General features: G+C 44.1%; 2 protein-coding genes across 3 annotated transcripts in view; one reads left to right on the forward strand and one right to left on the reverse strand.

Moving 5' to 3' along the window:
• Positions 1-4,568, reverse strand: part of LOC115094358 (zinc finger protein 30 homolog) — an 84,255-nt gene extending 79,687 nt beyond the window's left edge. Inside the window, exons 1-2 of one of the 2 annotated variants that reach the window (XM_029607332.1) lie at positions 4,449-4,568; positions 4,073-4,150 (exon numbers count right to left, since the gene is read on the reverse strand). In XM_029607332.1, the coding sequence (XP_029463192.1) occupies positions 4,073-4,084 (12 nt within the window). In that variant the 5' untranslated portion in view covers positions 4,085-4,150; positions 4,449-4,568. Of the gene's footprint in view, positions 1-4,072; positions 4,151-4,401 lie in introns of both variants that reach the window. The other variant, XM_029607330.1, reaches the window with a different exon arrangement.
• Positions 4,569-7,541: 2,973 nt separating this feature from the next.
• On the forward strand, positions 7,542-13,955 carry LOC115094354. Its single transcript, XM_029607325.1, has 2 exons — positions 7,542-7,603; positions 12,033-13,955. The coding sequence occupies exon 2, from the start codon at positions 12,075-12,077 to the stop codon at positions 13,254-13,256; it is 1,182 nt and encodes a 393-aa protein (XP_029463185.1). The 5' UTR covers positions 7,542-7,603; positions 12,033-12,074; the 3' UTR covers positions 13,257-13,955.
• The last annotated feature ends 9,454 nt before the right edge of the window (positions 13,956-23,409 follow it).

Genomic DNA, 23,409 nt, shown 5'->3' on the forward strand with positions numbered 1-23,409 from the left:
TTTACCAAAAAGTCTACCATTTACCCCTTACAAGTACTCCAGAATTCTGCCACCCAGCTTCTGACAAACACTAAAAAAAGAGACCATATAACCCATTCTTGCAAAGCCTTCATTGGCTTCCGGTAGTCTTTAGAATAAAACATAAAATGTTATGTACCATACATAAGATTTTATATGGAGAAAAATCTGACTGGTTGAACGTGTCAATCAGACTTCATGTACCTCGATGGGAGTTAAGGTCCGCAAACAAGGGTCTTCTCACAGTTCCCACAGTGAAATCTGCCCACTTAAGTGAGGTGAGAGACCGAGCTATATCAGTGGCAGGACCGAAACATTGGAACGCTTTACCACAGACCCTGAGATTGCAATTGGATTTCAGAAAGTTCAGAAAAGAGTTAAAAAAATGGTGCTTCCAACAGGCGTTTAAAGCTGAACCCGAATGAAAAGATTCATCTAGTTTTTACCTTTATTGTTTTTTAGTAATGAATGTACTTATCTATTGTTCTTATTTTATTAACCCTGTTTTTGTAATTTTATTCTAATTATTTTATATTTTTATGTTTTATTTTTTACCTGGAATGTAAACCGTAGTGTTAGAAACTTGTATCTGTACAACAGTATATAAAAATTGTACAAATAAATACCATTTCTTTGGGTTGTCATTGTTATGTCATTAATATTGAAATTTTTCCTGTTGTTAAGGCTACAGACTGTTTTTTCGATTAGCTGTTTGCTTTGTTACTGTTTTATGTGCCGTGTCATCGTTTACTGTTGTATTTTATACCATATCTTAGTTTATGAAATAATCCAAAACATAAGACGTACCATGCTGGATCAGGCTAAGGTCCATCAAACCAAACATCCCATCTGACAGTGGCCAGTTCAGGTCATAAGTAGCTTTCAGATCCAAAATGGGTGCACTATTTCTTGTGTCTCACTCCCAAGGATAAGCCATAGCTTTCCCAAGTCTACCTAGCTAATAACTGTTGTTTATAGACTTTTCTTTCAGGAACTTGTCCAATCCTCTTTTGAACTCCACTATCAGGCCGATATAGTAAAGCGCGGCCACGGTTACCCTGTCTAACCTGTTTGTACCCACAATTTGGCCGCGTAAGTCTAACCCACGATTCACTATCCTTTTTACCAATCCTTACCGCTTCTTTAAATCGACGCGTATCCCTTTCCGCCCGTGGCATGTATATGATATGTAAACGATCGGATTAGCTATTCCCTCCCATACAGTAACGTGCGGCCCAATTATCGCCTTTTTAACCAACTGTTTTGCCGAGTCTTTAACCCGCTAATTTACCGCCTACCCTTACCCTGGCGTTAGAGGGATGTGACAGCAATAGGCAGGGTCCATCCGGGCGCTCAGGTCATGGTGTGCGCTCATGCGCCTTCGCTACCTTGAGTGCCCAAATTGGATGTGCGTTCATGCACCTTCGCCGGCGGGGCTGCTGGAAGCCGCTTTTGCCGCCGGCTGCCCCCGGGAGGCAGGGGAGCCGCGGTGCGCGCCTCGAGAGAAGGGGAGAGATGACTGGGGCTGCTGGAAGCATGCAGTAAGTTTACTTTTATTACAATTTCTATTTGCTTTAATAACATGTCGAGTCGATTTCGCCCTGCGCCTTGCTTCGGGGGGGGGGGGGGGGAAGAGGACTGGCAATCCCCGAGCGTAGGAGAACCATCCACTTCCTGGTACCTGTCATGTCAAATGTCATTTGAAATGACATTTGACATGACAGGTACCAGCGCACCCAGGATACTGTATAGGCGCTGTATAGCGCTCTATACAGTAAAATGGATTGCGCTTCATGGACGCGGCTTGCATTTGCGTCTAATTTAAATACTGTATCGAGCGGTATGTGATCCAAACTGTGCGTGCAGCAAACGAGGGTGCGCCCGGCACTGCTGCACTCTTTCTAACGCGTCCTTACTGTATCGGCCTGTATGTTAGTTGTCTTGATCACATCCTCTGGCAACAGATTCCATAGCTTGATTGTGCGATGAATGAAAAAATGCTTTCTATGATTTCTTCTAAATCTGCTGGTTGCTAATTTCATGGAGTTTCCCCTAGACCTAGTGTTGTTTGAAAAGGTAAACAACTGTTCCCTATTTACCCGTTATATTTAATTTTATAAATCTCATTCGTATTCCCTATCAGTCACCTCTTCTCCAATCTAGAGAGCTCTAAATGTGTTTAAACATTTTCCTTAAGGGAGCTTTTTCATCCCTTTTATCATTTGTAGTGCCCTTTTCTGTACCTTTTATATGTCCACTATGTCTTTTTTCAGATTGGGTGACCAGAACTACACCCAATAAAGGCATTATGATATTCTCAGTTTTGTTCCCTATTCCTTTTCAAATAATTCCTAACATTCTATTTGCTTTTTTCATGGCCACCAGGCACCAAGCCAAAGATTTCAAGGTATTGCCCACAAGTACTCCAAGGTCCTTTTCCTAGGTAGTGATTCCTAACAAAACCCAGAGTCATCTAACTTTAGTTGAGATATTTCCCTAACTGCATTACTTTGCACTTGTCCACATTAAATTGCATCTGCTATTTAGATGCCCAGTCTCTTAATCTCACAATGTCCTTCTACAGTCCCTCATAGTCTGCTGCTCTTTTAATGACCCAAAACAAATTTGTCATCTGTCAATCTGATAGTCTTACTCATTGTTCCCTTTTCAGATAATTAATGAATTAGCTAAATAGCACAGATTCCAATATAGACCCCTGGGGCACTACACTAAAGACCTTTCTCCATTTGGAAAACTGACCATTTAGTCCTACCTTCTGTTTCCTGTCTTTTATCCAGTTACCAATCCATAACAGGACACTGCCTCCAAATTTCCAAAGGGTCTCTCATGAAGGACTTTTGTCAAATGCCTTCTAAAAATGCAAATACACTATATCAACCGACTCACTAGATTTTTTTTGATGGAGTATATAATGTAAGGCAAGACTTCCCTATGCAAAAACCATGTTGACTCCCCCCCCATTAAATCACATCTGTCTATGTGGTCAGTAATTTTATTTTACGAATAGTTTCTTCTGTTTTGCCCAGCACGGACACCAGACCCACTAGTCTATAGTTTCTTACATCGCCCCTGGGGTTCTTTGAAACAACCACTGCCAAGAAACAAGAAAAAAACGTTTTCACCCTGAATACATTTTTAGAAGGTAAGAGTTAAAAAAAATAAAAAACTGTAAATAAATCAATGCAAAATAAAGTACCATTGTAAATCTATAAGCACTATAGAAATAATAAGTAGTAACAGCAATAACAAAATTATGTTGACATACAAAATTTACATTTGTTAAAACAAACTCACAATATAACTTTGTGTATATAGCTAATGTTTTTACTTCGTTAACAAATGTTTTAAGATATAAGGATTGCATGACAAAGGAACCTCAGTAGTCTTCAAGTTTGTTTATTCCAGTACAAACTAAATAAAAAAAAAAAAAAAGTTTAGTTGGGACTCAAATACTTAAAATGAGAAAGTGCACACAGAGGTTGTTGTCAGTATGTGCAGAATGGATTTTCAGAAGCCTAAAAATGTGTGTAATAAAAATAAGCCCATAATTTTGCACATACCCAAACAAAAGGTCCACCAATAAGCATTTTAAGAGCATATTCAGGACTTTTCAAATTGATTTTCAAAAAGTTATGCATGCAGATGGCAAGTCATTTATGCACATACCTCTACACAGTTGGTCCAATAGTAGAGGTTTATCTCATAAAATTGTCATCTGACAATATACTTTCTGCCTCCTACCATGTTTTGAAATTGGTAAAAATATTTAGACACAGAACAAACCAATTTTAATGTGAACGTATGCATGTATCTTGTATTTAAGAATCAAAGGCGTTTTATACATGCTTGAAAACACACACACGGAAGACTGCAGTTATGCACACTGGTGAAAGTTTGGGCCTAAATGTATAAACTACCCTCTCACTTTGCTAGTTTCCTTTTAACAAATGTTAAATGTGTTTGTTTACATTTTCCTCACCTTCTGCACATCTGCTTTTTACAAATACATTAGTTAGTCAAGGAAGGCCATTACCTGATCAGACATTGTACTTTTAGATTGAGGCAAATGAAGACTCAACGAATTCAATGTAAACAGACCCACAACTTCCTCCTGCGTGGAAAGAGAAAAGCGTCACATATATCCTAAAGCAGCTGTTTACAAAGCCTCTGCTCATCAGCCTTATCATTAGAGTGCCTTTTGGTTTCATTTGGCATGTGATGTCACAGCCGATAGGGTGAGCGGCTCTCGCAAATTCAAACAAGAATCATAGATGTCTGGCATCCTAATAGCTTTATTGACAAGTAAAAGTAAAGCAAGCCCATACACCACAGAGTACTAACAAGAAGATACAGAAATATCACCTTAACCAAAGGCAACTGCTTTGCTTGGTACAGAAGAAAATCCTTACTTCTACTGTCAAACTAACATCGCAGGATCTACTCAAGAGCCAAAACCGATCTCCTACACACGCGCAGCAGGAACAGAACTACCGCCCCCCCCAACCACGCCCCCAGCCGCACAGCATTCTGGGAAACAGACTTTACATTTGTTTCGGCTGATTCCATTTCCAGTAACAGAGGAAAACGTGGGGATCGCGGCGTTGTATGTGATACATTCGTCATAATATCAGTAAAGTCTAAGATCTGTTATCTCCTCTCTTTTGATCTTATGTGCACATTGTTTTAGTTTGTTCAAATATAGTTGTATTTTGCATACAGCTGAATGTAGTTTGTTGTGTTTTGTATTAAAGAGTATGCACTATGACTATTCAGTTTGTATTTACAAATCTCCTCCACTGAGTTGCTTTTCAGTTTTTCACGCTGGTTTCCTCGTTTATGGCATACACCATCAGGACTGTAACGTTGCTGTAATTAACACCCAAAGAAAGGTCTGAGGTTGAGAGTTTGAGACTGCACTATGATGCAGCGACCTCTCGAGAGTTCGCATCCTGCGCGCCCCCCCCTCTCCTGCCACCCCCATACATTTTCTAAAAATAAAATTTGAAACTGTTAATCACAAAATCAATCCTAGCAATGACAATCTCGTTCCCCTCCCTCGCCGTATACCTCTTTTCTCCCTTGTAACTCATTTCTACCTTCCCTTAATGCGTCACTGTCTTATCCTCTTTTCCTCTGTACTTTCTTGACTCCTCTCTCCCTTTTTCTTACCCTGTGTCCCCCTCGATGTGTGTCCCTTCCATCCTCTTTTGTACCCTCTTTCTCTCGCCCTTTCTTCCTCTTTCGCTTCCTCTGTGCTGCTTTACATGCAAGGTTACATCTCTCCACCACCACTACTGTGGTCAACTGTGCCGCCCCCCCGACTGCCCATGCAATGAGCCTGCCAAGGATATTTTACACTAATGAATTTTTAATATTCTTTATCAAGCAATAAACGTTTCTAAACTTTAACTTCTCTGGATGATTTTCTGGCTCTGCATCTCTTTTTTTCTCATTCTTTAAACTTGTCACTGTTCTTTTTTTTTTTTTTTTGCCTTTTTTTCTGTCACTCTCTGGGGTCCTCTTCCTTCTTTTTTTCTTCTGTCTGTTAGATCTTTGTTTCCTTCAGTGCTTGATATTTTAATAGTATTTTCTCTCCCTTTTCTTTTTCTGTTCCTTTCTCCTACTCTTACTTCTTCTCTTCCTCCTACTCTTACTTCTTCTCTTCTTCCTGGCTGATCTTTTCCCATTCCTTCTCCTCTTGTCTGTGCTGTCTTCTTCATTCCTCAACCCCTTTCTCCTCCATTATCTCTTTGGATTCCTTTCCCCCTAATCTAGAGTTCCTCCCCTCCTCGTCCTCCCCCATCACCAATCCTTTCCCTTTCCCTGGTCCTCTTTGTATCTCGCCTTGTCCCCTATCATGGGTCCTCTTTCCCTCTCCATTACCATCCTCACATCCAGGGTCCTTTCCCTCTTCTTTGATCATCAGCCCTCTCTCTCTCCTTCTTCCTGCCCCACCATTCTCAGTTTTCTCTGTCACACACCATGTCTGGTCCTCTATATCCCTCATCCTCACTATCCCTCCAGTTCTCCTTCCACCTCCCCTAGCATGGGTCCTTTGTCCCACTTTCTCTACCAAATATCGGATTCTCTCTCCCTCTCCCTCTTCATCACCATCCCCACATCCAGGGTTCTCTCTACCTCAGTCCTGTTCTTTCTTTCTCCCACTCTACTCTGGATCCTCTCTCTTTTCATTCTCTGTCCTCTCTCTGCTCTTCAACACAGGTTTATTTATTTATTTATTTAAAACATTTATATCCCACAATACTCAGATCTATGCAAGTAATAATGAGAACATTTATATAAAGCATTATCCCTCTCCTTAATCCCTGATATGCTTCCTATCATTCTTGGAAAGCTCGCCACACCTTCCCCTCAATCTATAATGGAAGTGGGCTCTTAAGCTGTGGCATGAGTGGTGCAGCCCGGTAGATAACCCCATTAGGCTCACTTGGACAGCTAGCAGACCCTCCCTGGGCTGAGACAGAGCTGGGGGCTTCACCTGTACCAGCCCTATTCCCCGCAGGTTGACCCCTCGGGTTCCAGGGACCGGCAGGACTTACGTGATGATCCCATAAGGTGAAGACAAAAAGTCCAGGGCCAATCTGAGGTCAGAGAAGGCAGCAGTCAGAGAATCAATGGGTACAGTCTGAGGGTCGGGGCAGGCAGTGAGTAAAGTGTAGTCCGGGTCCAAAGCAGAGGTCAGTGGCAGGTGACGGGCAAGAGAGTAGTCCAGGTCAGGATCCAAGGCAGGGTCAAAACCAAAAATCAGGCTGAGACAGTTAGGTATTAATACCTCTATATGAGGCCTACCTAGTTACTCGAGGTGAGGTTTAGGTAGGACTGTAGGGGCTAGGGGCCACTTGGATATTCAGAGTGAGACATATGAACAGAACAGTACACCCTTGTGAAAATTTGATGTCCTTCGGAGTGAGGAAACTCACCCAAAGATAAGTTTTGTACAATGTTCTCTCTGTAGCAGTCCATCTGTAGCTTGATGGACTCTCTCTCTCTGTCTCCCCCAGTGGTTGTATGTGGAGACAAAGGCTTTGCTCAGTAGCTGGCAGACCACACTGGGCCTAGCTGCATCGACACTTCTCAGATCTCTCTGTACTTCCTTATCTGCACTAAACACACACTGAACTTGACTGCGTCAGCATTCCTCAGATCTCTGCACATCCTTCTCTTAGGCTCACAGACAGCCCCCACCTCTTCACGAGGAGGTTGCTTGCTTCACCCAGAAACTGGCACAAGGCTATCACACGCACAGTATAAGATGTAGTAACCAATAGCAATGAAGGCATGCACGCAGCATGCAGGCAGCATGCATTAGCACATAGCAGTATAACCAATAGTATGCTGAATACGCTGTGGAATTCTGTAAACTCTGTATAATAAAAAGAGCACTCGGGCTGCGTTCGGTGTGCCTTCCCGAGAACTCTGCCTGACGTGTTTTCTTCCTTGTGTCATCCATCACAACATCTGGTGACCCCTCCAGACGAGAATCCCCCTACTCATCCGGCCGGACGAGCCCAGGTGCACCGCAGCAAACTTCGTTCTCACATTCGTGAGTATGGGGGGGGGGGGGGGGAACTGTCAACTCAGCAGAAGGTTCATGCAAAAGAGTTGCAGAAAATAGTAAATCATTTCTTTATTACAAAAGGAGAGGCAATTCACGTCAGACTAGGAGATTTATTTATTTATTTATTTTTAATTTTTATATACCGATGTTCCTGTAAAGTATACATATAACACCGGTTTACAAGAAAGAAACTGTCGCCTCGATGGCGTTTTACATTGAAACATTTAACAATATATATAAATATATATATAAAGATATAGAAAATATGTTGAAAGAAATAGAAAGCCAGTGCCCGTGGTATCCAGAGGCTGGTACTTTGAATATCCAGGACTGGATCAACTTAGGGAATGCCCTGCACGCACCCCCGCGTGCCTCAATAAAACATCTATTGCTTTGGCAAAAATGCACGGAAGCGATAGAAAATCTGGGGACACACAATCACAAGGCACCGTCCCCAACCAAGGCTCCCGTGGCATCCTCCGAGTCCACCTCGGAGGAAGAACCCCAGGAAACCAAAGAAACTGAATTCAAAGAAACTAACCTCCCTCCGCCTTACCCTCAAACCCCTTCACCACCCACAAGCTCCCTGTACCCCCAGCTGCCATTGCCCGCGACAGTCGTTGATTCTGCATCACAGATTTGTCCAGATAAATTACCATTACACGACGCCGCTCCACTTAATGACCTATGCGGTGCGGTCCGCGTGGGGTTTCACCAAGAACAAGTGAAAGGAAATCTCACAGGAGAGGAATTATTGGAGGGGCTTCAAGCATTTCCCATTACGGAGGTCCCTAATGACCAGGGTGGGATTCAATATCAATGGTCAGCATTACCGTATAGCAGGGGTCGGGAACCCATGGCTCGCGAGCCAGATATGGCTCTTTTGAGGGCTGCATCTGGCTCGCAGACAAGTTTCGCCACACTTTCCCGCTGACCCAGCTGCTGCCCGGTCCTCCTCCGCCCGGGCGGAACGCGGCAGGACAGCTGGAGTCAGCGGCACCGGCGTGCTCTCTTCTTCCCGCCCCCCCCCCCCCCCCGCGGCCCGGAAGAGGAAGTGGAGAGTATCGGGTGCCTGCGTGGCAAGAAGAAGCCACGCTAGTGTGCTCGGCATCGGCCCGAAGAAAAGAAGTCTGCAGCGCGGCTCGGAGGAAAATGAAGAGGTTCAGCCGCGGCCGATGGGACCCCGCCTCCGCGAGGGCTGAAAATGAAGAGGTTAGCGTTGGGAGGAGGCTGCTGCTGCTGCCGCGAGTTCCCGGGGTGGGGGCGGGGGAGAGAGTGAATGAGCTCATTCACTCTCTCTCTCCCCCAGGGTGGGGGTGGGGGAGAGAGAGCTAACCTCTTCATTTTCCTAACGCTAACCTCTTCATTTTCAGCCCTCGCGGAGGCGGAGTCCCATTGGCCGCGGCTGAACCTCTTCATTGTCCTCCGAGCCGCGCTGCAGTCTTCTTTTCTTCGGGCCGATGCCGAGCGCACTAGCGTGGCCTCTTCTTGCCGCGCAGGCACCCGATACTCTCCACTTCCTCTTCCGGGCCGCGGGGGGGGGGGGGGGCTTGTGTGTGTGTGTGAGAGAGATTGCATGTATGTGAATGATTGAGAGCCTGGGAGCCTGAGTGTGTGTGTGTGTGTGTGTGAGAGAGATTGCATGTATGTGAATGATTGAGAGCCTGGGGGCCTGAGTGTGTGTGTGTGTGTGAGAGATTGCATGTATGTGAATGATTGAGATCCTGGGGGCCTGAGTGTGTGTGTGTGTGTGAGAGATTGCATGTATGTGAATGATTGAGAGCCTGTACATGTGAAAGAGAGTATGTCTGTGATTCAGAGCCTGCCTGTGAGAGAGAGAGAGCATGAATGTAAGTTTACCATTGGGAACCTGTATGTGTAAGTTTGTGATTGAAAACTTGTTTGTGTGAAAGAGTATGTGTGTATGACTGAGATCCTTTGTGTGTGAGAGAAATCATGTGTATGTATGATTAAGAGCCTGTGTGTATAAGTAAGAGAGAGATCATGTGTGTCCGTGTGTGATTGAGAGCTGGTTTAGGTGATGGAGCATGTGAGTATGTGATTGAGAGCCTGTGTTTAAATGAGAGAGAGACCATGCGTGTCTGTGTGTGATTGAGAGCTGATTTAGGTGAGGGAGCATGTGAGTATGTGATTGAGAGCCTGTGTGTAAATGAGAGAAAGAGAGGACATGTTTGTAAGCATGTGAATGAGAGTCTGTGTGTGAGAGAAAAAGACAGCATGTATTTATGTGATTGAAAGCCTGTGTGTGTGTTTGTAAGTGTGAAAAGATAGACAGCATGTGTATAAATGTGTAATTAAGAGCCTATATAAGTGAGAGAGAAAAAAACATGTGTATATGTGAGTACTGAGAGCATGTGTGTATAGGTGTGTAATTGAGAGCCAGTGTGAGAGAGAGCGCTGGTATGTGACAGAGAGGAGAAAGTTCCAAGCAAACCACCCCGCCTCCTGCTAATTCAGAACAATCTCAGGACACCTGGATATCAAACGTTCCCAGGTATGCAGAGCAAAAAAATGTTTGTATCCTTATTATTTTTCATTACTGGGTCTTTGTGTCTGCTATTTTGAAATATTTTGTTGGTATCTGGAAATGTTTTATATGAGTTTTTAATTATTGGATATTCCACTCATCAGCTGTTTCAAAATATGTTCTTTTTGTTAGTACAGTTTTACTGCTGATGATTTTATATTTCTTGATTTGTTTTATAAGGATGGGTGATGTTTCTTTTTTCCTTTGTTACACTGCATACAGAGACTCTGGCTTGTTGCAGTTTCCAATTCAGTTTTTTCTGCATGCTTCTTGTTATGCATTTTGGTCTCTTATTCTATGTTAGGTGAGGGACAGCACGTGATTCAGGTGAGGTTTTCTGCTGGCGTGTAGTTTCTGTGTAGGACTCTTTAGCAGCCTGACTTGGTCCGTTTTCCTAATAGGAGATGTATTGGTGTCTTAAGGCCTGGTGTAATATTTTCAGAGACTTATTGTACTTTAAAAGTGTGATCTTACATAAAATGCACACATTTACTTGTATTTAGTTTTAAACATATTGTATGGCTCTCATGGAATTACATTTTAAAATATGTGGTGTTTATGGCTCTCTCAGCCAAAAAGGTTCCTGACCCCTGCCATATAGTATCCTACGGGAACTCCGAAAGAGCATCACAGAAACAGGAATTCATTCCACCTATACTCGAGGGCTGTTAGAGGGAATTGCGAATGGCTATAAATTAATTCCCCAGGATTGGAACGATCTGGACAATATGATTCTTACCCCTGCTCAGTATGTGGTTTGGGACTCCGAATATCAAAGGGAAGCCCTCATAGCTGGAAATACCTCGGGAGGAGCATATATACCTGACCAACTTTACGGGGTGGGACAATTTGCAACGCTGGAACAGCAAGCAGTGGGGACGCCTGCCGCTGCCTATCCAGTGATAAATCGCTGTTTGACCAAGGCCTTTAAGAAGGTTCCTGAATCCAGAAAAGCCACAAAATCATTTACGATGACCCGACAGGCAGCCACAGAATCTTACATACAATTTATAGATCGGCTGCAAGAAGCCATTCAGCGTCAGATAGACAACCCAGAGGCAAGCGCTGAACTAATAAAGAAATTAGCCTTTGAAAATGCAAATGCAGACTGTAGGAAAGCTCTGCAATCCATAGTCAGTAAAATAGACTACACCCTGGCAGACATGTTGATGTGGCATTCCAAATGGACGCCCTGGCGAACGCCTTGTACAAAGGTCAGTTCCAAAAACCCAAGGGGACTTGTTTCAATTGCAAAAAACCTGGCCATTTTAAACAACAATGCCATGCCCCGGGAGGGGGAGCATACAAAGGAACCGATTCTGCTGGGGCCTCGAGGTCTCGACCAAAAACGGTCCTGCTTACAGCGGCCATTCCTTCGGTGACTTTTGTCAACAATGGAACATCAAACACATATTTGGCATCCCTTACAACTCCATTGGACAGGCTATTATGGAGCGAGCCAACCTCACTCTTAAGACAACTCTTGATAAACACAAACAAAAAGCAGGAAATGCCCCTGGACTCCCCCCCAAACAGGAATGGCTGAACAAAGTACTGTTTACTAGAGATGTGAATCGGAACTGAAATCCAAACCGATTCTGTTTCCGATTCACATCTATAGAGATGTGAATCGGAAGTGAAATCTGAACCGATTCTGGTTCCGATTCACATCTCTACTGTTTACCTTAAATCATTTAAATATATCACATTCCAATCAGGCCACAGCTGTGAACAATCATTTTGGGAACAGGATTAGCAATCCACAACCATCAGTTTTGTATAGAATGTTATCTAACCCTGTTTGGCATGGCCCCGTCCCCTTGTTAACATGGGGACGAGGATATGCTGCTGTGCTTGCTCCCTCAGGTCCAGTCTGGGTTCCGAGTTGTTGCATTAAGCCGTGGAGAGATGGCGTGGCACCAAGGCCTGAAAAATCCGATTCCAAACTTCTCCCTGAGTCTTCACAACCCTCAGAAGGTCCGGGATCGGGCTTCTCACCAGCACCATCAGATGACTTGGGGACAAATTAAGGCATTATCCAGCCAATCCACACAGCTCCTGGAACAGCAGGGACTTGAAAAAACTCCAGAGAACTTTTTGCTTGCTGCATTCTCTTGTTTGAATGCCAATTCATTGACAATTGTGATGTGCATCTTCTTATCTTGCATTCTCCCTCCCGCCATGGCAATCTCTGAACAAGGACTATGGCAATCCAATATGTACATTACCGATGCACAGAACTTATCACAACTATTGAACCAAACAGATTGCTGGGTTTGCATGCACATGCCAACCCATACCAGAGGAGGACTATTGATGCATGCAGTTCCCTTTAACCTATCAGGATGGACTACATACCCGTGGGACAATGGGGTCTTTATAAACTCACCAGTCAATTACACGGTGAGGCATTTGGGTAGTAGAATACAAGAGAATGCTACCTTTTGTTGGGAATATAATAATGACAGTATCACAGGACCCAGGGTAGGGAAATACCCATATTGCAATCAAACATTCACCCTGCAACACAACATGTCTAGAAACAACACCTTCCTTAATGAGACCATTGCTGAACACATGCACAATTTCACAAAATATATGTGTAATTATCAGCTCACAGGGTGCCCAGTTGGACAGGGTTGCCCCACCTCCACAGCCACAGGAGGATTCAATCTGTGTAACCCTATAGCAGAAATGGTAAAACAAACCCAAAACAAGCAAAACACATCTACCAATTTGTTGGGAAACATCTGGATGTTGTGTGGATGCAGGGCATATATGAGAATCCCTGCAAGATGGACAGGTAGATGTACTCTAGACTACATAATGCCATCCTTTTATACTACTACCAAACTGCCCAAAGGTAGAATCAGAAACAGGAGAGAGTCAGTTCAAAACCCAATTGGGCAAGGCACAGGCACGATGGTCTACAGGGGCCTGTTTCCCCCATTAGGGGCAGCACTAAACCACCGACATTTACGCACCCTTGCCAACTGGACTACAGCCCTGTTCAACCTAACGATTAAATCCATAAAACTCCTCACAGAAGAGATCTCACAAATGAGAGAAATAGTATTGCAGAATCGCTAAGCATTGGACATGATCTTAGCCTCAAAGGGAGGAGTATGTGCATTGATTGGTTCACATTGCTGTGTATACATATCTGATTATAAAGCTAACCTCACACACACACCATTGAGCAGATGGAGACTCTAATAGCTGATTGCCCTCTATCCGATAACGAACCCTAGTCCCCTTGGGACTGGCTATGGTCCTGGTTCCCCGACATGGCAGGTCTCAGAAAGATAATTCCCATTGTATTTCTTTGTATCTTCATTCTAATATGTTGCTGCTGCTGTATTCAATGCTTGCCCAACCTGGCTAACATACTTATACCTAAAACACAACGTAAAGATTTCCTGTAAAATATAAAAGAAAGGATGAGATGTGGAAACAAAGGCTTTGCTCAGTAGCTGGCAGACCACTCTGGGCCTAGCTGCATCGACACTTCTCAGATCTCTCTGTACTTCCTTATCTGCACTAAACACACATTGAGCTTGACTGTGTCAGCATTCCTCAGATCTCTGCACTTCCTTCTCTTAGGCTCACAGACAGCCCCCACCTCTTCTCAAGGAGGTTGCTTGCTTCACCCAGAAACTGGCACAAGGCTATCACGCGCACAGTATAAGATGTAGTAACCAATAGCAATGAAGGCATGCACGCAGCACGCAGGCAGCATGCATTAGCACGTAGTAGTATAACCACTAGTATGCTGAATACACTGTGGAATTCTGTAAACTCTGTATAATAAAAAGAGCACTCGGACTGCGTTCGGTGTGCCTTCCTGAGAACTCTGCCTGATGTGTTTTCTTCCGTGTGTCATCCATCACAACAGTTGTAGGTAGGTAGGAATTGCAAAAATAGTAGTACTTACTGCAAAGTGTGAAAAAGTTATCACACTCTGTGGTAATATGTATGCGAAGCGCTAAGTTAACACACTTTGTGATAAATAGGCTATTACCATAAAATACACCCCTTTTCCTATCGCATGCAATATTTAGTGCATTTTGATAAATCCAGGCCAAAGACAGAAGCATGCTCCTCTCTCTCACGCAGCCAGAAACTCCATCTCTCTCTCTCAGACCCACACAGAAGCACCTTCCCTCTCTCACATCCACACACATAGAACCTGTGGAATTAAAAAAAAAACATTTTCCCTCTCACCTGCTTCACAAGAGAAATAGAAAAGTCATTAAAGTAGTATAAGCATCTACTTTTATTCAATGTAATATTACATGAGAAGAACATTCAGGATACTTCTGAAATCCAATACATACAATCAGGCTTATATACTCTTTATTGTCTTACAAAATCATGTTCAGAAAAAATATTTCAATTTCCTACATACAATCACTGAAAGAGAGAGACAGACAGACAGAAAGACTAGCCATAATGCCCTCATGCTAGATAGGTATTTTTATCTCTATGGGAGGCCCACCTAGTAACTCGAGGTGAGGTTTAGGAATTAGTGTAGGGGTTAGGTGCCACTTTGACATTCAAAGTGAGATGTACGAACAGAACAGTGTTCTCTTGTGAAGATTTGATGACCTTCGGAGTGAGGAAACTCACCCAAAGATGAGATTTGTGCAATTTTCTCTCAACTTAGCTTGATGTTACCCAGGTAGAGAGTCCATCAAGCTAGGTTGAGAGAACATTGCACAAATCTATTCGAAGGTCATCAAATCTTCACAAGAGCACTGTTCTGTTCGTACATCTCACTTTGAATGTCAAAGTGGCCCCTAACCCCTACACTAATACCTAAACCTCACCTCGAGTGACTAGGTGGGCTTCCCAAAGAGATATAAATACTTATCTAGCGTGAGGGCATTATGGCTAGTCTCTCTTTCTTTCTCTCACCCCAGGAGGACTGTGATAAAAACTTTATGGCGTTTTCACATGCGTTAAAGGCATTTTTTGCATGCAAAAACGTCATATAGCACTTTGATAAATGACCCCCTTAATTAATTATATATATATATGATTATTTGTTTGGATTTTGATATGAATTCTACAGAGATTACAAAAGGGAGCATCAGAAAATCAAAAGGTTTTATTGTATCTCTCTGTTCACTATAGTTCAATTCAACTTATAAAGTTCATAACTTATTCTTGCTCAAAACACTAAGGGGTCAATTTTAAAATCTGCGCAAGCATCTGTGCGGCGCGCACTGGGAGGCTGAATTTTCCATTGATATGCATAGCGGAGCAATCAGGTCTCCCCCAGTTCCCTACCCCCCTGCTAACCTGCCTTCCCTTTCCCCTCTCCACCCTGACCCCTAAATCTAGCCTAACTAACTCTTTTTTTTTTGTTTTGTAACTTACCTGCTCTGATGAGCAGAAGTAAGTTATGCGTGCCGGCCGGATGCCGGCGCACACTTCCCTGGGACAGTGTACAATGGCGCTGTCCTGACCCGCCCTGCCCAGACCCCACCCCCCAGCCCGCTCCCTCGGAGAGGCCCAGCACTTGTGCGCATAGCCACGCATGTAAATCCTGCTTTTTATGCACGCAGGCCTTTGAAAATCTACCCTTACAGGTCAATTTTTTTTTTTTATTTTATTTTTATTGAATTTTCAACAATTGTTAACATCAAAACAATGTTCTCGGGTAAATACAGAGAAAAAACAAACTACTAATATTATATCATGTTCACAAGAAAAGAGGAAGAAATACATCTCTGAATATCATAAGATGGGGAGAGGACAAGATTGTAAAGAAGCAGATATTTTTAAGAAAATAAAAATTAGGGATGTGAATCGTTTTTTGACGATTTAAAATATCGTCCGATATATTTTAAATTGTCAAAAATCGTTAGGGCCACGATACAATACCAATTCCCCTGATTTATCGTTAAAAAAACGTAAATCGGGGGAAGGGGGAGGGCAGGAAAACCGGCACACTAAAACCCCCTAAAACCCACCCCCGACCCTGTAAATTAAATCCCCCACCCTCCCGAACCCCCCCCCAAATGCTTTAAATTACCTGGGGATCCAGCGGTGGTCCAGAACGGCGGCGGTCCGGAATGGCCCCCTCAATTGAATCGTGTTGTCTTCAGCCGGCGCCATTTTGCAAAATGGCCGCTGCAAAATGGCGGCGGCCATAGACAAAAACGATTCGACGCAGGAGGTCGTTCCGGATCCCCGCTGGACTTTTGGCAAGTCTTGTGGGGGTCAGGAGGCCCCCCCAAGCTGGCCAAAAGTTTCTGGGAGTCCAGCGGGGTTCAGGAAGCGATTTCTTGCCGCGAATCGTTTTCCGTACGGAAAATGGCGCAGGCAGGAGATCGACTGCAGGAGGTCGTTCAGCGGCGGTCCGGAACCCCCGCTGAACGACCTCCTGCAGTCGATCTCCTGCCGGCGCCATTTTCCGTACGGAAAACGATTCGCGGCAAGAAATCGCTTCCTGAACCCCGCTGGACTCCCAGAAACTTTTGGCCAGCTTGGGGGGGCCTCCTGACCCCCACAAGACTTGCCAAAAGTCCAGTGGGGGTCCGGAACGACCTCCTGCGTCGAATCGTTTTTGTCTATGGCCGCCGCCATTTTGCGGCGGCCATTTTGCAAAATGGCGCCGGCTGAAGACAACAGGATTCAATTGAGGGGGCCGTTCTGGACCGCCGCCGTTCTGGACCACCGCTGGATCCCCAGGTAATTTAAAGCATTTGGGGGGGGGGGTTCGGGAGGGTGGGGGATTTAATTTAAAGGGTCGGGGGTGGGTTTTAGGGGGTTTTAGTGTGTCGGCTCACGATTTTCACGATAGTTTACACACCCAAACGGCAACAATACGATTCCCTCCCCCTCCCAGCCGAAATCGATCGTTAAGACGATCGAGGACACGATTCACATCTCTAATAAAAATGTAATTAAGATACGCATAATCCCACTGTCATTTCTATATTAGCCTATCCCCCCTGGAGAAACATTAGGAGTGTGAGTTTAGATACTCTCGGAGATATATTGGTTCCACAAAAACATATTTAGTATTTTGAAAAACAACAATGCATTTACAGGGATAGTGTAGATTGAATTTTGCTCCCATTGTTACCACCTCATTACTCATGCTCAAGAACTTTTTTCTTCTCTCCTGGGTTTTTTTCACTATATCGGGGAAGACACGTACTACCTGACCATAGAATTGCTGAGATAAATTTAGAAAGTAAAGTCTAAGTACAGAGTCTCTTTCCGATGTAAAGGTGAAGGTTACCAGGAGAGTTGCCCTTGACTCAATTGACATTTCCAATGATTTTCCAGGAATTTAAAGGTAGAGAATCTTCTTCTTTTCGATGTACTCCACTTTCCTTAGAATCTCTCAACAATTCTTTGGGTGGTAACATCCGTGACTTAGGAAAGTTCAAGAATCTTACATTAGGTCTCCTCGCTTCCATTTTATTTGTAAGTAAAGATTCCGATTTAATTAAATTAGCCTGGACTTCCTTAACACCCGTCATTTCTTTCTCCATCTCTTTCATGGATATTTCCACAGTTGTTATTTTATTTTCAAAACATTGGGTTTTGTTAATGTTTTCCTTTAATAACATCGTTAAATAATTAATAGAAATCCATATTTAGCAACAGTTTCCATATCTCTTGCAAAGTTATTTTTTCTGGTATGCTCGTCAAACAAATCTCACTAGTATCCAAATCTTTTACTCCTGCCTCCATGAGTTCTCTCCCGCCTGCGTCTGGATTCTGCCCCATCTGCACCTCGACTCTTCGGCCCATGGAGTCATGCATCAGGCTCTCTGAATCACTCAGCATTCCACTGTTGATTCTCTGGGCAGCCATGGTCGGTGGGGTATCTGGAACAGCTGGTCTTTCCAGTAAATCCTCCATTTGTCATCAAGGGTCCAGACAGCAGGCTTGGGGTTCTAGGTGCTCCAGGGCTGAGGGATGTTTCTTCGGCCTGGGCAATCGGCCTGGGCGATCGGCGTCTGCTTCTCGTCGGTTACGCCCGCGGCCTCTTCCTCCGGTCTCAGAACAGCGGGTCTCGCAAAGGCTTCCTCAGTCCGCGTTTGCCTTCATATGGCGGCGTTGAGGTACATATCTCTCGAACCCGAGCTTTTCTTTTAGTGTGAGGCATCCTTTCATAAATGAAATTTCCAAAGAAATTGAAGAGACAAGTCTTAACAAGGATCATGGTGGGAACCCCCCCCGGATGATGTCATTCATCATGAACTTTTAAGCCGGCTGGACCTGTCTTCCTATGACTTGGCAACGAGTTACCTCATTGCTAAATCCGCTTCGCTCACTATGGACTTCCCGTTCCAGCTCCTGCTTCCTCGGCATCATTCGTCCCGGGTACCCGCTCCTCGAGGGCCCTTTCTTCGTCTCTGGCTATCCGCTCCTCGGAGGGCCTTGCGCCTAGGACTGCTGCCTGCCCCATTCCCCGGGGCTTCCTCTGGAACCATCGCTACCTCTACAGTGAGTACTTCGCTTGCGGACCATTACCATATCATCTCTACTGAGGAACCCTCATCGGTGTACCCCGCTCTGCGGACCATTGCCATATCATCTCTACTGAGGAACCCTCATTGGTGTACCCCGCTCTGTGGACCATTGCTGTATCATCTCTACTGGGGAACCCTCATCGGTGTACTCCGCTCTGCGGACCATTGCCGTATCATCTCTACTGAGGAACCCTCATCGGTGTACCCCGCTCTGCGGACCATTGCTGTATCATCTCTACAGAGGAATCCTCATCGGTGTACCCCGCTCTGCGGACCATTGCCATATCATCTCTACTGAGGAACCCTCATCGGTGTACCCCGCTCTGTGGACCATTGCTGTGTCATCTCTACAGAGGAATCCTCTTTGGGTATACCCCACTTCACAGACCCCGTGGCACCTCTATGTCTGTGTGACTTTCCTGATACACTCCCCGCTCCATGGGCAGTGTCGCTCTACTTCTCTATAGAGACTCAAGGACTTCCGAGCTGTATCTGATGTCAGCGCCTGGCACTGATGCTCCATGGTTCCACCCCCTGGGGCCATCCTCTCCAGCTCCTTCCGTCCTTCCAGCTCACGATCTCTCTGCTCCCTCTCCAGTACCTGCTGTTCTACGCACCCAGCAACTGAGACCTCGCCTCCCGATGGTGAGGCTCACGGGGCTCCTCCTCGTGGGAGGTACCATCTCTCACCTCGGCCCAGGGCCCACATACCCACAAACCCTAACAAAAACCATAAAAAAATTGTTTAATATAAATACGTCATCACAGCTGCCATTCTGGACACTAAAAATCAAACAGTAAGCTTTCTTTTGCAATAACGCAGTGCAGAAGATTAGTTTTTAAGAAAGCTGCATAGAATTATTAAAATAATCTAAGCCTTAATATTATTTATTTTATTTGTACAGTTTTTCTATACCATTGCACAGTAAAATTCCATCGCTACTCTGTAGCGATGGACGTAATCATAAATTACTTTTTGTTAGGGATGTGAATCGTTTTTCAACGATTAAAATTATCGTCCGATAATTTTAATATCGTCTTAAATCGTTATAGAACACAATACAATAGAAATTCTAACGATTTATCGTTAAAAATCGTTAAATCGTGTTAGTGCGCACTAACGGGAGTTAGTGCACACTAACTCCCAGTTAGTGCGCACTAACAGAAAATGATACAAATTGACACTTTCCAGGTCAGTGAAGGTCAGTTAGGAATGAATATGTATTCCTATTGGCTGGCTGCCCTCTTATCTATTGATGTTACCAAGGTTCCCACTGAGGTGATGGTTGGGGGATGGGAAATGGAACTGGAAACTCACGAACACCAACAGAAAATGATACAAATTGTTGACACTTCCCAGGTCAGTAAAGGTCACTTAGGAATGAATATGTATTCCTATTGGCTGGCTGTGCTCTTATCTATTGATGTTACCAAGGTTCCCACTCAGGTAATGGTTGGGGGGATGTGAAATGGAAACAGTTGGAAGCTTGACAAAAAAAGTAATGTGATGATCATCACTCATGTGACTAGAACTTGTTTGTTTATTATTTTTGTTAGCAGGCACATGAAATGCTAGTGCATGTTGAATTTGCCAATCACTGTGCATTTTAGAAAGGTGGTCCTGGCTGGAACTATTATACACAGTTCAAATATATGTGGTAATTGATTGTTGGTAAGTGTATTTTTTAAGTAGCCAGACAAGCCACCAGTATGTTTACTTTTCCTCCTACTTAACTCACTAGCTCAGCTTTATAAGAAGGGCTTCTCTGCTTGTGTGTTGCTTTTGTTTGGTGTGAGGAGAGCAGAAACATCAGATCTTTATTCAATCCAGCTTGGGGAAAATGGCAGGTCTCCTTTACTGCACACATTGATTCCAGCTTGGGGATAAGGCAGGTCTCCTTTACTGCACACATTGACTCCAGCTTGTGGAAAAGGCAGGTCTCCTTTACAGCACACTGACTCCAGCTTGGGAACAAGGCAGGTCTCCTTTACTGCACCCATTGACTCCAGCTTGGGTACAAGGCAGGTCTCCTTTTCTGCACACATTGACTCCAGCTTGGGGAAAAGGCAGGTCTCCTTTACAGCACATTGACTCCAGCTTGGGGAAAAGGCAGGTCTCCTTTACTGCACACATTGATTCCAGCTTGGGGATAAGGCAGGTCTCCTTTACTGCACACATTGACTCCAGCTTGTGGACAAGGCAGATCTCCTTTACTGCACACACTGACTCCAGCTGGGGAAAAGGCAGGTCTCCTTTCCTGCACACATTGACTCCAGCTTGGGGAAAAGGCAGGTCTCCTTTCCTGCACACATTGACTCCAGCTTGGGTACAAGGCAGGTCTCCTTTCCTGCACACATTGACTCCAGCTTGGGGAAAAGGCAGGTCTCCTTTACAGCACATTGACTCCAGCTTGGGGAAAAGGCAGGTCTCCTTTACTGCACACATTGATTCCAGCTTGGAGATAAGGCAGGTCTCCTTTACTGCACACATTGACTCCAGCATGTGGACAAGGCAGATCTCCTTCACAGCACATTGACTCCAGCTTGGGGAAAAGGCAGGTCTCCTTTCCTGCACACATTGACTCCAGCTTGTGGACAAGGCAGATCTCCTTTACTGCACACACTGTGATCTTCCTGCACTGTGTGCAGGAAGATCACAACACTCCTGGTATTAATAGGGATAGGGCACTGTGTGCAGGAAGATCACAACACTCCTGGTATTAATAGGGATAGGGCACTGTGTGCAAGAAGATCACAACACCCCTGGTATCAGGGTTAGGGCACTGTGTGCAGGAAGATCACAACACTCCTGGTATTAATAGGGATAGGGCACTGTGTACATGAAGATCAGAACACCCCTGGTGCCAGGGTTAGGGCACTGTGTGCAGGAAGATCACAACACCCCTGGTATCAGGGTTAGGGCACAAGTTCTAGTCACATTGACTGATCACATTACTTTTTTTGTCAAGCTACCAACTGTTTCTATTTCCCATCCCCCATATACTGTCAGTGGGAACCTTGGTAACATGAATACATAAGAGGGCAGCCAATAGGAATACATATTCATTCCTAAACTGACCTTAACTGACCTGAAAAGTGTCAAATTGTATCATTTTCTGTTAGTGCGCACTAACGGGAGTTAGTGCGCACTAATCGGAAAAAACAATTTTAATGATTTTTTAATTAAAAAATCGTGCCAAACACGATTTTCTTCTCCTGCCAGAAGATTTCGATCGTTAAGACGATAGGGCACACGATTCACATCCCTACTTTTTGTAAGCCGTAGCGATGGAATTTAAAAATTTTTCTTCATGTTACATCACACTCACATACTCAGTAGTGGCTCAAAATTCTCATGAAGAGTATAATTATCACACACTTTAAGATCATTTTAATTACAGTCATGATTCCAAGCATATCCATTCAAGTGACCACAACATGCCAATGTCCCTCCTACCTTGCACATGATTCCATTTTTACAGATCTCACTTTCATTCACCCAACAAAATCAAAATATCACAGTTTCTTACGGCAGAAGTCTCTGGATTTACTGAAGTCTCTAGAGATTTGTGTTATTAAAATTTAAGGTAAAGGGATCCAAATATTTTCTTTTACATTCTAATCTTTAGTTTGTTTATTGGTACAACATTTTCCTAATTGGTTTAATTTCTAATTCTTATCTCATATATGTAAATAAGATCCAGTCCTTGTGGATCATGTATAGTTAAGCCTACAAGCAATCAGGAGTCCAGGCTCTGACTCTTGGCCTATGATCTAACAGTGTAACAGATAACAAAAATACAACAGAGAACAAGAAATCCTGTATAAAATCGGCGCGTACATGTGCGCGCATCATGAACCGCTTGCACATGGACGCGCGCCTTTTAAAATCGACCCCTCAGTCAACACCTTACATAATTGTGGATTTTCAAGTGCAAGTATGTAGATCAATAACATTGGAATCTCATTTTTTGTCCATATATTTTTTGTCTTTTTGTTTTCTAAAATCTTTCCCCCTTCCCCACTTCCTCCCCTCTCCCCCCCTTTTTTCTTTTTTCTTCTTATATTTTAGTTTTCAAGTTGAGTAGAGCTATGCTGTGTCTTGCATCAAGTGAAGCCAAATCTCACACGGTTTGACCTAAATGCATCTGAATTTAGGGATGTGAATCGTGTGCCCTATCATCTGAACGATTGAAATCGTCTGGCAGGAGAAGAAAATCGTGTTTGGCACGATTTTTTAGTTAAAAAATCGTTAAAAATCGTTTTTTCCGATTAGTGCGCACTAACTCGAGTTAGTGCGCACTAACAGAAAATGATACAATTTGACACTTTTGAGGTCAGTTAAGGTCAGTTAGGAATGAATATGTATTCCTATTGGCTGGCTGCCCTCTTATTTATTGATGTTACCAAGGTTCCCACTGAGGTGATGGTTGGGGGGATGGGAAATGGAAACGGTTGGTAGCTTGACAAAAAAAGTAATGTGATCAATGTGACTAGAACTGGTGCCCTATCCCTGATACCGGGAGTGTTGTGATCTTCCTGCACACAGTGCCCTATCCCTGATACCAGGGGTGTTGTGATCTTCCTGCACTCAGTGCCCTATCCCTGATACCAGGGGTGTTGTAAACTTCCTGCACACAGTGCCCTAACACTGATACCGGGAGTGTTGTGATCTTCCTGCACGCAGTGCCCTAACCCTGATACCGGGAGTGTTGTGATCTTCCTGCACACAGTGCCCTATCCCT

Source organism: Rhinatrema bivittatum, chromosome 6 (genome assembly GCF_901001135.1).
Source record: "Rhinatrema bivittatum chromosome 6, aRhiBiv1.1, whole genome shotgun sequence".
Classification (NCBI taxonomy): Eukaryota; Metazoa; Chordata; class Amphibia; order Gymnophiona; family Rhinatrematidae; genus Rhinatrema; species Rhinatrema bivittatum.